The 19,094-nt window shown below is 36.8% G+C and overlaps 1 protein-coding gene across 1 annotated transcript in view; it reads right to left on the bottom strand.

Annotated features, from left to right (window-relative positions):
• The window catches only part of LOC147070842 (uncharacterized), a 41,811-nt gene that overhangs the window by 8,730 nt on the left and 13,987 nt on the right, over nt 1-19,094 (bottom strand). The window contains exons 4-8 of the mRNA XM_085949257.1: nt 17,059-17,408; nt 11,455-11,624; nt 9,932-10,068; nt 9,325-9,475; nt 5,933-6,099 (exon numbers count right to left, since the gene is read on the bottom strand). Coding sequence (XP_085805383.1) covers nt 5,933-6,099; nt 9,325-9,475; nt 9,932-10,068; nt 11,455-11,624; nt 17,059-17,408 — 975 coding nt within the window. The remainder of the gene's footprint in view (nt 1-5,932; nt 6,100-9,324; nt 9,476-9,931; nt 10,069-11,454; nt 11,625-17,058; nt 17,409-19,094) is intronic.

Below are 19,094 nucleotides of genomic sequence, written 5' to 3'. Positions count from 1 at the left end.
CGCCTCTTCACTCTCAGCGTGATGAGAGGCTGCTTGGTGCGCTCTCTTATCTCCTCGTTGCTCCTAGAGTCACATTAAATGCACACCCAGTAGCTGTCGCTAACATCTGTTTTCGAAGCTCAGTATACGGTTGCTCTGAGCCTTCGTAAGGTGCCATTCGGAGATGTTTATTCTTTACATTAAGGCTCAGCTGCATTACAGTGGTGTTTTTCCCTGCCGAATGGGTTCTATATCTATGTATTATGGCAGAAGGGTCGACAGGCGAACGGGGGTCAATCACTACACTCAGTGATTCATGTCAAAGGAGACTCTAAGAGAAATTACCTATTTTTGAACATTTTTGATACTATTTTATTAACAGTAGCTAACTCAGAATCAACAAAAACTGAACAATGGCAATTTTGTATGTAATTGTAATGCCTTCATATAAATTGCAATAAAATTGTTTTGCATTCAGATACACTGTTGAAATGTTGATATATTTATAATGATTACCCGTTAGAACAGCATCAGACCAGACCAGACCAGACATAGAATTTAATAGCACTTACGCATTGCTAATAGTATTAGTCTGATCGGCAGCCCATACAAACGTAGCATGATCTGGTATTGTCGGAGGCCAAAGGTTTTTTAACTGATTCTGACCCAGTTTTTTTTTGTCGATTACCCTTGGTCAAACGACGTTATCTTGGTAAAATGGTGGCCAAAAACGGTTTATGGGTAATATTTCATTAACCATTATCCTCACAGAATTTTTATTTCGAGATGAAATCATTTTATCACTCATCGCTAAACTGCAATATAATTTTTTTTGATCATGGGCGGCCTCAAAATAATTCAATGCGTAGGGCTTCCACACCCCTAATTTTTTCTTTTTTTATCCGAACATGTCCGATCCTAATAGGATCATATGGGCCTCCACAGGGTAGAGGTTTGTATTAACAGATTTTGTTTTTTTACGAGGAATGGATGTCAGCCACTTGCTCAACCTATTAGGTCCATACCTGACTCACACACAAATTGAAAAAAAAAACAATATGTGTACTTGCCAGACCCAGGATTCGAACCTGAGACCCATGGCGTGATAGTCCAATGCTTAAGCCGCGGGACCACCACACCCCTAAACTGATACAAATGATTTCATAATGACCCAATACCCAAGAATTGTTTTTCTTATAAAAAGTTTGTTGTTTTCTGAGAAATGAATAAATTTCGTGACAGCAATAGCTGTCTGTACCTGGATTTACTACCAGCAATAACATGTAATTTAAACTATTACGATAACTGTTTACACACAAAAATACAAATTGTCACGTTTACCTCATTTTCCAAGGTTAGTTTCCTTGGTTGTTGTTGCGTGCATGTTCGCCACTATTGTTCTACTACGCTTGCGCAAATATCGCTCAATTTGCAACTATCATGTGTAAATTCAAAAACGGCTAAACTTTTTTGATCCATCCATGCAGTCTTGCAACTTGCATGATAATACGTATTTACAATTGCATTTTATTGTTAAGATTGCAATAGTACGTACTGCCAGCAGTAAATCCATGCCCCTCCCTTGTAAGCAGGTTATAATGGAACACTGCACTGCATAGTTGCATAGAGAGGAAATTCCCAGAAATAAAACAAGACTCATTGACCAATGACAGGTTACTAATCGATCGTTCGGATCGATCCATCTTAATAAATCAAAATAGGTTACAGGTAAAATATTCTAAACTTTTTCCATAACTTCATTCTGTTTAAATTCAAATAGATTTAAAGTTTTCTACTATTCTATTAGAATTTAAATTCAAATTCTATCAAATACCCTCGGTCGATAGTATTAATGTCATTCAGTTTTTTTGAAAGTAGAGTTAAAAACAATTTCGACTGTGAAGCATTTTTAAGTCAGATTTGACCATTTTTAAATTACACGATTATTTGTTACTACGAGGGTGGGTCAATAATTCCTTAGAAAAAAGCATTAAAACAGTTTTTATTTTTGTATTTTTTTTTTATTTCTCAACATAATCTCCTTGGAGCTCAATACACTTGGTTAGACGTTTCTCAATTTTTTTTAAACCGTCAGAAAAATAAGTTTTCGGAAGGTCCTCAAAATAAGCATTTTTCCGATCGATGACTTTTTCATTTGAAAAAAAACGTTGTCCACTTAGCCATTTTTTTAAGTTTGGGAAAAGGATAAAGTCACTGGGGGCTAAATCTGGCGAATACGGTGGGTGGTCGACCAATTCGAACTTCAATTCTTCAATTTTAGCCATTGATCGTAAACATGTGTGAACACGGGCATTGTCCTGATGAAAGAGGATTTTTTTCCTGTTTAAATGAGGCCGTTTTTCTTCAATTTTGTTTTTTAGCTGGTCCAATAAAGATGCATAATAATCCCCTGTTATTTTTTTTCCTTTTTCCAAATAGTCAACGAAAATAATTTCACGTGCATCCCAAAATACAGTAGCCATAACCTTACCAGCTGATTTTACGGTTTTCGCCTTCTTTGGACATGGTTTGCCTTCGCAATCCACTGCTTTGACTGTTCTTTCGTCTCGGGAGTATAGTGGTGTATCCATGTTTCATCTACAGTCACAAAGCGACGAAAAAATTCATCCGGATTGCGTTGCATGAGCGACAACAGGCTTTAGAGGCCACCACCCTATTGCGTTTATTGTCGACTGTGAGCAAACGCGGCACTCATCTTGCAGAAATATTTTTCATGCCCAATTTGTCATGTAAAATAGAAATGACGCTATATTTTGAGATCCCTGTAACTTCAATTATCTCACTCAACTTTAATCTTCGGTCACTTGACACCATATCGTGGATTTTATTGATCATTTCTGGTGTAGTCACCTCTACAGGACGTCCTGAGCGTGGTTCATCCTTTGTTGATGTACGACCACGCTTAAATTCATTTAACCAGTTATAAATAGTTGCAAGTGAAGGAGCAGATATGCCGTGAACTAAATCCAACTCATTTTTTATTTCCTTTGCTGTTAACCCTTTTATATTAAAATGTTTAATAACAGCTCTAAACTCAATTTTCTCCATTTTTGTAAACAAGCAATTTTTTTTTTTAAATGTACGAAAATAAAAAACAACAACCCGACCAATCTGATTGAAACTTCGCAGCATACTGAATCGGTAGTGCCGCTGCATGAAAACAAACCGCTTACAGTACTAGTCGCGCCACCTGTCGGCTTTTCTAAGGACTTATTGACCCACCCTCGTATTATTACAGCCCTACGTATAAAGTTCACAAGGGGCGACGAGAGACGAATGCCTATTTTTAAAGTAGCACAACCAGTCAACCAAAATAGAATGTGATGTAATATAGCAGAGCCCATTCATTAAGTGACAGGATTCGCTCAGTTTTCACTGCTAGAGGCTTGGTTATGCGGCGACCCCATCCGTGACACTAGTCTATCTTTTATATTAGTGGTCCTATCGATCCGAAATTATAAATGATATAAATGTATGGATCGAAATGGGGATATGATGATAATAAAAATAATATCAATTTAGCAATATATTCCAATTATATTAATAGGAAATAATAAAATAATAAATCATACTGAAGTCATGCTTAGCAAACAATAAATCTGACAATGGATGCAATTAATAGTATAACAAATGATATTAACGTCTTCAATTGTTTCCTGTCAATTACGCAACGCATTATGCAAAATTCTAATAACCAAGAGATATTACAACAATCGCCACTCATAAGCGGATATTAAATTTGCAACCTTCCCAAGCCTCTGAAACCATAGGGTGAAATAGTTACAAAATTATAATAGTAAAGTGGACACACTAGGGACCGTCCATATATGATGTCACGCTCTAGGGATGGGAGGGGTTCTGATATAATGTGATGATTTGTGACGAACGGGGAAGGGGGGGTCAGAGAAAATGTCACAACAAAGTAAACAAAAAATATAAAATGATCTGAAAAGACAATATAGGGGATCAGGGATTTAAGGGTAAATATATTTTTTAACGTTTGGGGGGAGGGGGGGTTAAAAAATTTACTGTTCCAAAAGTTTCCTGGGTGTCTATTCTTCTATTCTTCCTTGACACTCTTAATTACATGGTCTTCTCAATGTTAATCTTTAGATATATTTGTTTTGCCGCATTAAATAGGAGTAAAAATATCCCGTATATGCGTTTCTTTTTTCGAGAGTATCACCAGATCATCGGCACAGCCTAATACTTTGTGGGATCCGTTTAGGACAGCTCTGTCTCCTACTTTGAGAGCCTGCCTTACAGCTTTCTCTAGAGCAAGATTAAAAAGAATAGCTGATAAGGAGTCGCCCTCCTCCAGTTTAGTTATTACCTCGAAAGATTCCAATACATTCCCCTGTATATAAATCCTGCTTCTGGATCCCTCTGCGAATAAATACCCTTACTATATCGATCGTTTCCTTGGGATTTGGAATTCTTTCAATATGCTCCAAAGAGCTTCTATATGCAGTCACATGCAGTTTTGAAATCCACGAAGAGACAGTGAACATCTAGTCGCATTACCACTTCTTTTCCAGTATCTATCGTAGCGTGAAAATCTGATCGATAGTGCTATGGTTGCTTCTGATTCCACACTGATAATCCCCAAAACTATTTTCCGCATAATGCAATACCGCTCTAAAATAATGTTTGAGAGGATATTGCTACAGTATAATTTTTCTATCGCAATTGGTGTGTAGCCAGTGAAATAACATGAATTTTTATCTCCCTCGTCTAAAAGCAAACGCACTTTTATTTCACCTTATAATATCACATTACAAATAAAAAGTAGAAACATTACTGCATTTGCCAATACGCCAATCGCATGCCAATAACCGAAAAATATCATTCAAAATAAACTGAAAAACGTAAATTAATATCCAAATGCTGCAATAAAATTGGCCTTATTGATTATAATTCTTAGAATCATTTCCTTAGGTCTTGACCGCCTAATCAGAAAGTTTCTTAAGAGGTTTTTTTATACAATAAATAGTTGTTAGCCATTCAATCAACCTATTAGGATGATCTGGATCCAAGCACAAATTAAAAAAACAATTTGACATTTGCAGACGCTAGCGACCCATGGCTGCAGAAGCGGATATTCTGTCGCTTGTCCTTTGTGGGATACATACATCCTATTATTACACAGAAACAAAAATATTTCCTAACCTTCAGAAACATTCTGGCTCCGCACTAGAGATGGGAAAACTGGTCGATTTTGAAGACTAAGTATACTTACTACCAGTATAAAAAAATACTTAGTATATAAACTTGTTCCAAAATACTTACTAGTATTTGGAATACTATATAGATCGTTTGGCGAGCATATGCGACCAATTCCATATTATTAGTATTTTAAAATACGTATCGACTCAGGGAACTCAGACTGTGTATCGGCTTCAATATAATCGCTAAAAATACGCTGAGCTCCGCTTGTCAAAAAGTCCCATTTATTATTTATTTTTTATTTAAGTACTATAAAATTTTAAATTTATGAGTTGTTTTTCTGTTAGGTTACAATATTATTGTTAACAAAAATGAATAACAGTTTTTTTTTTAATTTTAAACATATACGGTATATAACAAGCCTAAGCCTGTGCATCATCTCACCACTGTGCTGCGACACAAAATTTATGACCTATTATTATTCATACATTCAAACACAATAGACTAATAAATTAAAATATACCTATATTCAAGTGCTATTTCGTTTGTGCACATTTAATGTCAATAGTGTTGAAAGTCTACCAACTGGCGAGTGCACAGAACAGTGACTTGCGATGATATCATCACAAGTTTTTTGGAATAAGTTTATTGGGCCACAAATACTTAGTATGGGTAGTTTCATCCGAAACTTGAGTGCACAAACTGGTGACAGTATTTCCAACTCACCTCGACTCCGCACTAATAAATACGATTTGTATATAAATACCTTATTATGCAGTTTATAACTGTATCTGTCTGGGAATGATTTCCCACATCGTTTGCATGTGAGGGGTTTCTCCGATGTATGCAGCTTTTTTACATGTATTCTCAAATCCGTCTTCCGACCACAGGTTGCTGGGCACAGTTCACACGGGAATATCGGCTTCTCGCCAGCTGCAATACAATAAAACCGTTAGTGTCAATTCGGGTAGACAACTATGGTGACTCCTTATGTGTCCGGAAACTTGTACGTATGGAGTTCGCCATGTCACACTTCACAGTGAAATGTTATATCGGAAATATATGGCCGTATATTAAAGACCGTCCAACCTCTGGGATAAACACGGTTCTTGTCGGTTTACAGGAAGCCAGCAGCAAACTAAATTTTGAAAATAGCCGATATACCGGATTATTTGTTAGGTTAGGTTAGGTTTTCATTCTTGAATTCATGAATTTTGCCAAAACCACCCATGAAAATTGAATTAATGTTCATATTGAATCTGTAGGGGACGTCGATGTGAGGGCCAATGGTGTTGAGGCGAGGAGAGATGAGAAATCGTTGTCGTGATTATGGAAGAGTGACAGTTTATTTCATTTGCCTAAGTACAGGGGCCCGATTTCCTAACTATCGTCTGGTGCCACACGAGACGATAGTTAGGAAATCGCGGTGCAGGGGTACAATTTTTACAATAATGTGAATCACAGCACAGAGCGATGTGCTTCTATCGAAAACTTATGATCGAATAATTCTCTTTCGATCAATCGTGATGTACTGATTATTATTTTATCAACTTATAATTATGTAATAATTAGTCAGCTATTAACTAACTAAGTGAGAACAGATATACAAAGATTATTGTCGCAGTCATCGATTTACAAAGTTTGCTATAACTTGATACTATGGAAATGCCTATTAATTCAATTTGTAATATGTAATATCGCCATAAATCTAATAAAATTGGAGACCGTATAGTATACGGTCATCTCTTTCCGATAGAGAGCTCACGGCAAACTGTGCCACGGTGAAATGTTTTACGTACAATTTACATGTAACTGACTCCTTATCGGTTATATTGTTTTTAATTTTGCTTAAGATAAGGCTGTAAGAGAAGCTTGAATAAATCCATAGGTTAATGTTGAAAAGACCGTGTACTTAAACGTCAAGGAAGAATAGAATAAAATATTTTGGTGGGTAACTCGACACTCGAAAGCACCGCTGTTATTAAGTACTTGGGAACCAATGACATGAATGGGTAAGGCCATCCTCTCACGCAGAAACTAAAATCCGACAAACTGGTTGCTGATGGAACTCATAAACTGGCCAGTGACTGATGCTTCGCACACGTCGCTACTGAAACCTAATAATCTCCCACAAACTGTCAAATCCATTGTATTTCCTACTTCATTCTAATGGTACGTTTACATTTGACACTAATATCGTCATATTTATGTATGACACCATATTCACTTAAGTGTAAACAGTAAGTATATTTGTATCTGCCACTTATTTTGCGTGTGTCGACTCTCACCTACCACTTATTCAATCTACTTATATACGCAAATGTAAACACCGCGTATTCGACAAGTTCGAACTTGGAGCGATATATCACCGAAGTTGGACCACCGTCTACTTTTATGTCAAGTACCTGACACAATATTCGTAGTTTGACAGGTACCTAGTGAATTGCATATATATATTTCTAAAACAACGGACAATCAATAATCATAGGTAAACCATGAATGTATGCCCAACGTTTACGTTAATAAATGTACTGTAGCGATCTGTCAAAAATCATAGACAATGAGAAATAAATCGGATGTGCCGTGTTCTATGGATTTTGTTCGAAAATAAAATATCGCTTGTTCTCGGCACATACGATTAATTCTGATGCACTCTGTGAAGAAAAAATGCGCTTCAAATGGTATTACCTAATTCATTTTGGCCCACACCTGCACTCGTATTAGGTACGATAATATTATATTGAATATGCAATGACGATCAAGTGCTAGATATCGCAATGTTACTGTTAATCGTTCTTCTACGCATTTCTGAATTGTGTGTCTTGTTTTTTGGCAAAAGGTCCAATCTTGCAAACTAAAGTTCACAAATTGAGTTGGATCTTCGATTTTAAACTCTGACATTAAACGGAAGGCACCTAGTTCTTCTCGTCGCTGAATCCATTCCCGCACCCATCTAGACCATTTTTTCCTCCTTTTTGTTGCCAAAAGACTTAAAATAATAACACTCGCTGCTTTCTTTTTTAACATTCCCATATTGACAACTGACATAACGTTTTTGAGAAGTATACAAAATAAGTGTCCGAATAAATTACAATATCATATGTAAACACCGCATATATTTATTCCAATGTTGCCATTGAATAAAGTGTCGAGACTTTATTTCAACGAGAAGTATACCAGAATTTTATGTCATGCAGGTGTAAACAGTAAATGAAATTTTATGTCCGACACATAAAATAAGTATAACGGTATAAGTGTCAGATGTAAACGTACCATAAGCTTTTTCCGTAATATCTTTACGGGAATATTCTGGCAGCCTGTAAATATACAGGCAGGAGTATTTCTCAACATCTGCTACATATTTTAAATTAAAAATCTGTTCGCACATCTTTGACTTTTGACGTCGAAGATTTGAAGATGCCGAAAGGCGAAAGCTGGGTCGCAAAAACGACTCAAATGGAATAGTCATCATCATCATCAGGGGCGCGACAACACGGTGTGGGTCCTGGCCTCCTCCAACAGCTCCCTCCACCTGTCCCTATCCAGTATGGCCGCTTTCCAATTTGGTACCCCCAGAATACGGCAGTCACTGGCAGCTCCATCCAACCAGCGAATCTTTGGCCTCCCTCTTCTTCTACGTCCATAGTACAAAACTTAAATCCATTAGAATTTTAATTCAAATTCCATCAAGTACCTTTGGTCGATAGTATTAATATTATAAACTTATGTTCTTAATGTCATACTGTTAAAATAAACTGTATCTAACATGAAATATTCTTTTATTTACCTATGCCACAATTTCGATTTTATATTTATGAATAATTTTTTGAGCTCTGTGGCTCACATAATCAAAATGAGACAAGCGAAGGCTATCCAAGTATTGAAAACAAAATTCTTCGAAGAATACTTTTATCGGTTAAAGAAAACCAAAAGTGACATATCCGTATGAATGCTGTGCTCTGTGAAAAATTTAAGCCCAATATAGTCAATGACTTGAGGGCGCACATTGTTATATGCAATGGATCTAGAGCTCTCCATAAAGTTTAGATAGGAACATCTGTAAGTAGACCCGTGGGTCGCCCCGGAGGAGATGGGCGGATAACATAAATCGTGTGTAGCGTCAGCTTAAGTAAGTAAGATGAAAGAATTTATGCATACCATTGTGGGTGAGTTTGTGTGACTTTAGGGAGTTTGACTGGGTGAAACACATGTGACAAGCGTCACATTTGTAGGGTTTTTCTCCGGTGTGAATTCTCTGATGACGCTTTAATTTGAAAGTATCAGTTGACGCATATGTGCAATTCTGACACTGTAATAATATAGAAAGATATGTTATAACATTTGCATAATAAGAATGTATGTAATATAGTCTGATTCATCATTCAAATTTACATCTTCAGATAATTGAACGGTTTGCACACCACAAAACATCTTAATCCATCTGTTAGTACCAGACAGTCTACATAAACAAAGAAATTCAATTTTATCCTGTGTTATCAGGCACAATTTATTTTATTGTTTGGTCGAGGATTCATTACTTTTCTTTATATTCCAAAGTAATGCCATCCATATCACTCACCATTTCCTCAATGCACAAACGTACAGTAGGTCACAATGACTTAAATACTTTTGCATTATGGATGTTGACGAGAGCCTTATAGATGGCATTGTTGGGTTCCCAAGAACAAATTTATTGTAGATTAAGCTTTTGAGAGTTAAATAAAAATAGAAGTGTAATATAAAAAATCTGGTCCTAAAGAATTACCTGGTAGGGTCGTTCACCGGTGTGGCAGCGTACGTGGCGTTTAAGCTTGGATAGTTCCACCGAAGCGTAGTCACACTCATCGCATTTGTGTGGTCTTTCATGGGTGTGACGGTACCGTACATGTCTCACAAGTTCTCCTGTCAACCAATAAACAAACAGTTTGATTATCATTCATAATAAAAATACATGTTGGTTATAGATGTACTGTAAAACTTCGTCCATATAAAAAATAGTGATTTATTGTATTATTTAGTATGAAAAGGGTGTTACTTCAATATAAATAATAATAAACACCATCGTTGTGCATTACATAAGGTCTATAAGACTTCATATTGGTGGATATTTTGGTGGCAAAATGACTTTCTGTTAAAAAACTGGGCGAAGTTAGGGGGTTTGACGGTAACAATATAAATTGAATGACACAGTTTGGGTGCAGAGCCGTTATTTGGCAGCCAACTTATGGCCAATCTATATTTCCCTCATTACAGAATTAAACGCAGCACTAAAAGCCTATAAAAATAGCTCATGGAGTATTGTCACCGGCTGTATTGCGCTATATGCAATATTGCTAACCAAACGACATTGACAAATGCCAAGAAGCGGGGGTGGAGGAACAGAAACGCATGTTGTAGAGACAGATGTTTATTTTTACGATATGTTTACAGAGTATCATCAAGCATTCAAGTCAAGGCTAGTTGTAGGGAAGTCAAAACCACCACGAGGCAAGCTGTTACCCATGGTAAAGCAGAGACCTGGAGTACGATGATAACACTGTCCCATTTGACAACTTAACAGAGGGCTTTCACGAGACAAAAACCTGTCTGCTCAACAGTTCGTATTTGTGAAATATGTAGCATCTGTTGCGATCTAGATTCCCCCGATTAGTGACGGCCTTACATACCTGTAAATGAACATCATAGGAGATAGCACTTGGCTAAGAAAGCTCACATTTCAAACAAGAATGGCTGGTGAAACATCAAACTCAATGCGGAATATCTAGGACTCATGGCTGTACTAGGTCAATCTTACATTCCAACGATGATGCTTTACAGTAATGAGTCATGACACCTTACGGAGGTTCAGAGCAGACGCATACTCAGCTTCGGGAACAGATACAGATACTTAGGGTGGATAGATAGATACTGGGTGTGCGATATGACTTAGTAATGAGGATTTATAGCTATTCGGATTACCTTCATTTCCAATAAGTCTGGATAATCAAGGTTATACTGTATAATTATATTACGCTTTCAATTATCAATATAATTATGTTGAACCCTTGTTCACCTACCTACCTAAGAATAAATCTATAGCTAAGAGGTGAAGACAGCAGTGGTGAAAGATGAAGGTAGGCTGTGGAAATTCGACAAAAATAGTGCACACTAAACTTTGTCAATCATACTTATTTGTTTTCATTGAATTAAGAATACAAATTGTAGGACAGTAAAATGAAGCTAATACCTCGTCAATAAAGTAATAATGCATAGTGATGGATGCTATGATAGAAATAAATAATTATTTACCTGATGTTGTGAAGGCGCTTTCGCAAGACCTGCACTTGTGGGGTTTGGTCCCATTGTGAGTGTTCACATGGTTTTGCAGGGACACCATCTTTTTGAACCCCCTCTCGCAAACTGAACATTTGTGTGGCCTTTCTTCTGAGTGGCACTTCATGTGTCTAGATAGCATGTACCTGCGGGAAAGAATGTGAATTTAGTTTGCAGCCGCAAAGAACATCTCGTCACTGTTCTGGCAGAAGACACTAATTCGAAAAAATGACATATTGAGTTAGTACCAAAATGTTCCTTATTTCAAACTTTACCGTCTGGAAACCTTCTTAATAAATAAACAGTCTTTATTTTAAAGTCATCCTTTTTACGATTACTTAATAAACTCACATGATAGACCATTATTTCAAACTTTTTAACAACTTCAAAGTCAAACTACTCAAAACTAGTATTCTCCAGTTAGTGTGTTCTGCCAGAACAGAGACGCTGTTAAAGTGACTAAGCGTATCGGGATTCAGGAAACATGAGCAATGCAGAAATTGAAATGATTGTTACATATCTACCAGTATGTAGTATGATACAAATAGTAATGATCTCTCTTTCTTCATATCCTTTGCTTCATTAGTGAGGATGGTTATCGACGTTAATGACGCCCTTGACAGCGCGCCTTCGGTCGATACGTGTGAGTCAAGCGACCAGCTTCCACCCTTCGACTAGCTCAGTGATGTAAATTGTTCAGGGCGGTCAATCGAAGCTGACTTTGGGTTAGTAGAGCACGTTCAGTGTAAGGTTAGGTCTTGACAGTTGGGTTAAGATGTAGGATTGACGATGGTGGATATTCAAAATGAAACACACGTTGTTCGTATCACAAATCTTAGCAGAAAGTTTTATTTTTAACAGTTTAGGTTCACAAAAAAGGTTACCGCTATACACACAGATACACAATATCAATACACATGAATAATTTTACAACAGCCCTAAATTTGTTAACGATGGGCGCCGTGGGCTGCGGCAATTAAAATTTTAGGATCTATGAATCACTTGGTTCGTAACACTAGCGAATTCTTCCTCAACGTACGTAGCACGCGAACTCTGAAATTATTTTACAATTCAGCGAAAAGTATCACTAGGAGCGGTGCGCGGGGACACTGTGTCCATCACGGATCGAAAGGCTACGGCGTACTGCCTGCCAGATTGGTTATGTCCCCCTTTTTTGGCTTTATCGCTGTCCCTCTCGATCTACCCCTGAACGCTCATCCCTCTCTGTCGTTCTCGCCTGCGGCAGAATGCTTGGCCTTTACCTGGGTTTTACCATAAGGGTCGTCCAAGTCACCTTTTTGCCAGGTAGTCGAAAGTTACAGCGATTTCGGAGGAATTGAGCCCAAAAGAAACAACATTAGGTATCTTAATACAAATACGATTTAAAAACTAAAATTATTTCCTTCGAGTCTCGATCATACCAATCTCGCATGACCAACTTTTATCTCCCTATCTAGCAATTTTTACATTTTTTTTTAGTTAATAAATAAAAGTACAGAGCATTCTACTTGATCGAGCGGCGATGGACGGAAATTTGGCTTGGCGGACTATAAGAAACATGAATGTGGCATCCATAGCTTCGCTCGTACTTTTCCCTTAAGGGGTCTTCCATACACGTAGAAACGTGGAGGTATCAAACTTATCCTGCAATATTGACATTTGCAGCCATTCGTTTTTAAAGATCCCAACACATATTTCGTTTAAAAAAAAACAACTGGTTATTACTGATTCATTTTTACAACATTTTTATTAGCTCGTATTCTTGTTTGTCCGGTGGTTGTCTGTCCAGTACAAATCTTGCAATCGATTTTTAACTAACTTCCCGACTAGCTAGACATTTGAAACTTTTAGAATATATCAGTTCACGATGCCAATACATTCTTTTAATACTTTTAGCCATCTTTAAGCAGAATTGAATTCATTTTCAGTTAATTCTGTTTTGTATGGAAAGTTATTTCAGAAAAATCCGTAAAAAGTAAGACTATTATTGGTTGCTAAGGGGGTGATCCTAGCAACTAAATTATTAATATATACATGCGTTACTATGGAAATCAAAATGACATTTCAGTATTCTCTATTTGTTTGTTTGTTTTTTATTTACTTCATATCAAGTACAAGTTTGAGCACATTGAGCGTAATAATTCAACAGAAAATTTAAAAATGTTGTATATAAAAAGTTCTTTTTGTCTTGTAATTATTCTTATTCAATTTTATAAAATAAATTTCGAATATATACTAGATTATCATCATCATCATCATCGCCGGGGTCAATCCACTGCTGGATGAAGGCTTCCCCAAGCTTCTTCCAACTCTCTCGGTCCTGTGTCATTCGCTGCCACGTATTTCCGCCGAACTTTACCATTCGTCAATCCAGTGACTTTTAGGGCGACTAGGTGGCCGTTTCGTGCCCCTTGGGTACCACTGAATCACGGCATTTGTCCAGCGGCCGCCCTTTCGGCGAACAATGTGCCCCGCCCATCTCTATTTCAGCTTTTGGCAACGTCTATTACATCGCGTACTCCTGTCTGCTTCCTAACCCAATCGTTTCTCTTACGGGTCTTTCCCGTGATGCCCAACATACACCTCTCCATGTCTCACTGTACGACTCTTAGCCTTTGGACATCTCTCGTGTTGAGGGTCCACATCTCGCAGCCATATGTGAGCACGGGTAGCACACATTGGTTGAACACCCTACGCTTAAGACATAATGGTAGGTCACTCTTGAAGATACTATTCAGATGTCCAAAAGCACTCCATCCCAGCTTTGTTCTTCGAGCAATTTCATCGTGCATGCTGTCGATGGGTACCTGCTGTCCGAGATAGACGTAGCTGCTGACTTGCTCGAGTTGGGTGCCATTAATACAGATAATCGCAGGGTCCGAAAAATAGTTCCTCATCACTTTTGTCTTTGAGACATTTATCTTTTGGCCGACCGTTTGACTGACATCCGCGAGTTCTTGCATTCTACCTTGGAGGTATTTAGGGTCTTGTGAGAGTATAACAATATCATCTGCAAAGCGCAGGTGACTGAGGTGCTCCCCATTAATTGGAACACCTTTTTCCTACCAATCAAGTTTCCTGAATAAGTCCTCAAGAGTAGCGGTGAATAGTTTCGGTGAAATGGTATCACCTTGCCGGACACCTTTGTTGATTGGGAATTTACACGACTGTTTGTGGAGTTTCACGCATGCTGTGGCATCACTGTATATACTGTTCAATATGTTTATGTAGCGTCTGGAAATTCCTTGGTTGCTAAGGCGTCAATAATTGAGAATTTTTTGATGGAATCAAACACGTTTCCATAGTCTATAAAACCAAGATATAATGGCAGTTTGTTAGGCTTGCTCTCTTGGTTGGTTTGAGAGTATTTTCGTGAAAACCTTGTACAGAATTGGCGGTAGACTAATTGGTCGATAGTTTTTAAAATCCTTAGTGTCTCCTTTCTTATGGAGAATAATAATGATAATGATTATAGAATGTTTAATTATTATTATTGAAAATACGTAATTTCAAAAACAAATTAGAAAAAATCCAGGAAAAAAAATTGTTTAGACTTGATATGTCAACTATGCTAACTACTTGTCATAGCTTTGACACATACAATAATGCAAGCACAAATTGCATCGATGAATCTGCCTTCCATAAGCCGGCAGCTGCCATTTTTAAACTGAATATAATTTAATCTGTTTCATTTGATTAATTTGATATAATATGTAACATGATCTCATAATTTTAAATGGAATTAAACATCAAATGTTGAATTAACATATTTTTGTTTTTATAATAAACAAGCTGAAGTACCCAGGGTCGCTTCGTGGATAAATTTATCTTAGATATTCAAAAAATAATAATAAGTAATTATCTTTTTAATATTAAAATATCTGTGTAATACAATATGGCAATATGAAAGTAATTCTAATAGGAGTAAAGGTCAAACAAAAGAACACTAAATTAAAATCGAATCCAAAATATGCAAACGTTATTACATAATAGTATTAATATGTAGTAAAAAATTCAAAATTGGATGGAACAAACAAACAAACTTTGTATTTTATATAGTACTAATTTAGAAACCTTTGCAGGTGTGCGCACAAGAACTGACAAAAGTTTCATCGCAATCGGATGAATGGTATAGGAACGCATACGAATAGAAGAACGTGATTTTCTAATTCAGAAATCTTCGCGGGTGTGCGCACAACTGACGAAAGTTTCGTCGCAATCGGATGAATGGTATAGGAACCATACGAATAAATGAAGATAGAATGAAGAAGAAGATGATTTTTCTAATTCAGAAACCTTCGCGGGTGTGCACACAACAACTCACCAGAGTTTCATCGCAATCGAATGAATGGTATAGGAACGCATACGGGACAGACAGACAGACAGATATTCATTTTTATATATAAGACATAGCCTATAACCTTCGCGCAAGTGCAAGCAATAAGTTGACAAGTTTTATCGCAATCGGATGAACGGTATAGCAGCGCATAAAATACAAACAAACAAACAAATATTGATTTTTATATATAAGATGGATCTTAGCCACTTGCTCAACCTATTATGTACATACTCCAAACACACATTGAAAAACAACATGTGAATTTGCCTTGTATTCAAACTCCGGAACTCAGGAACCACAAAGTTATAAACTGGCTCGGCCATCGTAGGCATACATTAATTTAGTGAATACATAGTGAATTCAAATTACACTCAGTCCAACTTTATTTCTAGGATGTTTTTTTCATAATCATGTATTTTCAACAAAAAGAATCTTACATTCTTAATCTTATGTATATTCAGTAGATATTGGATAAAAAAACATTGAATTACTATTATTACTATATTTCTAAGAACTGCTAAATCACTGTCGGGTATGACTGTAAATGTTCAAATAGTGCAGTGAACTTGACTAAGAATATTATGATTTCGGCAGTTTTCAATATTATAGAATTTGGATTAACCAAGAAATTGACATTAGATTTTCCTATCTACCCTGGTAAATCAAGAGTTAGTTTTAGATTCAATGTTGTAAAGCAGTGGTCTGCCAAATTTTTTGATTGCATACCCTTAAGGTGATTTATCAGTGAAACGGCAAATAATTTTCAACCATAGGCGCGACGAAATTTTACACTCGCTCCCATTCGGAGAGAGAATGTAGATCTGGAAGCACGTCATTTTGCTTCGTGATGGCGACGGCCGTAATAATTCTTAAATTGTGTAAAGATGACTTAAAACGCTACCCATTTACTTTAAAAAGAAAACATGTCAATGAATATATTATTATTGTTACTGATAAAACAATAAACAGAACATTAAATGGACACATGTTGGATTTATAAGACAAATTATATTTGGTTTGACATGCCTCATTTGCACCCGCGACCCGCAATCCGCGCATCGCCTAGCGACAATCTTTTTAGACTGTGTCTCAACTAAGGTATGGCCTTAAAGGACAAAAAATAAATAACGTGTACCACAGTGTAATATTATGTATATGCGATTTAATCGAGTAGAAATCTACTTTGGCGTATGCCCACGGATCAACTATAGGGACCACTATTCTGAAGAAAAAATACCAACCTTCTGGGACTGGTGTAATTGCAATAATTGCACATGTGCTGCGTTGCAACTGTTTGGGCTTTTTTCAAAGGTATTCTAATAATTTTGGATTTATCATCCTCTGCTCCAGAATCCAACTCCTGTGGTTCCTCCATCTCCTCATTCTGACCGAAGTCGTACACTGTCATGTTGGCATCTCCGTCAGGAAGAACCTTTTCTTCATGACCCTGTTCCTTGGCGTCTGGCTGCTGCACAATCAAGACATAACAGACTTCCCCATTCGAGGTTTCTGACGGTATTATGGTTACCGTTCGAAAAAATTCACCATTGTTAGTGATAATTTGCCCACTACCATCCTCGGGTAGAGTGATCTGAAAACAATTCAAAAACTTATTGTATACAGCCGAAATAACTATTACATATTAACATATTTTCTATTCAATCTCTATGCATAAGCGTTGGACTATAAAGCCGTGGGTCCCAGGTTTGAATCCTGGGTCTGGCAAGTACACATATTGTTTTTCAATTTGTGTGTGTCAGGGTATGGACCTAATAGGTTGAGCAAGTGGCTGACATCCATTTCTCGTGAAAAAACAAAATCTGTCAATACAAACCTCCACTCTGTGGAGGCCCATATGATCCTATCAGGATCGGACATGGTCGAAAAAAAAAAAAAAAAAAAATATCCATTATATTATTTCCCCTTTTCCGGGTTTAAGCCTGAACCAACTTCGGATGATCTTATAACTATGAGCAGCATAAATTTGATATGTATTTAATTTGATAAAATGTAAAAATGTAACAGACAATTCTTTGCTGAGATAAATTGTTCTGCCCGTTAGTCATTCCGAAAGGGGCAGACGACAACTCAGTCGATGGATGTATCATAATTCAAACATTTGTCAAAGCAGGTAGCACCCAGTCTTCTCGGAATCGACTGGGCCATGTCGGTAAAATGTTTGTTACAACATACTTCTTAAATATACAACTAAATCAAATATAAAATACCATAAGTAACTGTTAATATGATAACATTTTATATTTAAGCTCAATCCTATTTACAAGATCACCCAAAGTCAGTTACGGCTTAATTCCAGAAGGGGAATCAATATAGTGGATGTTAACACATGCATAATTTGAAATACCTCAGAGAAACACACCTAGATTTTTTTTTAAATATTTTTACTGACGGGGTATTGGACCCACATACATAGCAATGCTATCCAGTCAATGTGTTTTACCAATTATTAAGCTATCAACCCAGTGATGTCCCGTGGGGGTAGGCAGATTGAGCGTCGCTTGGGGGCAGAAGTTACTTGAAGGGCGGCAAATCGAGGAGAATCATTTGGTATATATAGAAATAGCTACCTAAACTAAGAATTTAATAACGAAAATATCTTTCCTTTAAAGAGATCAGCTCACTGGTTGGAAACAAAATGTATTAATTAACATAAAAGGTTTAACAGGACTGTAATTTTTTGTCGGGTTCGCGATGTCTAGTTTACTTCCGTTGCCCTTTGACGTCCTTGGTGACCAGAAACGACACGAATACGGATGATAAAAAATAATGTATAAGAAAATGGGGCGGCATTTTGTTTAGGGACATCACTGTATCAACCCAATCTGTGGGGGCTTTACGACTTTTTATGTCATGGGGTTTAACAATTAATTATTAACATATTAAATGCCGGGAGTTAATAGCATGGCGGTGCCTGGCAGGCCGCGAATATCTATGGAAAAAAAACCATATAAACATATCTTTTTTGGAATTATATTAAAAGTATACCATAAAGACCATGATTCTACGAGATGGCAGTTTGTGTAAAATAAATTAAATTATTTAAAACAATCTACGGGGCATGAGTGTATACACGCTCATTCTCTATGACCGGCCTTGTAGCATACATCAGGTTAATATATTATTATCTACCTACTTTCTCATAATATTATACATTATGTATCAAGCTACTTATAATATTGTGATTTTTATATATGCGAAGAGGGTAATTTAATATGTTAAATGAGGCGTCTAATTCCAAAAAGCGATAAGTCCACAT

Source organism: Rhyacophila brunnea, unplaced genomic scaffold (genome assembly GCF_057557595.1).
Source record: "Rhyacophila brunnea isolate RB1 unplaced genomic scaffold, BYU_Rbru_1.0 scaffold_21, whole genome shotgun sequence".
Lineage (NCBI taxonomy): Eukaryota > Metazoa > Arthropoda > Insecta > Trichoptera > Rhyacophilidae > Rhyacophila > Rhyacophila brunnea.
Note: the sequence above shows the minus strand (reverse complement) of the source record. Positions and strands in the feature narration are given on the sequence as shown.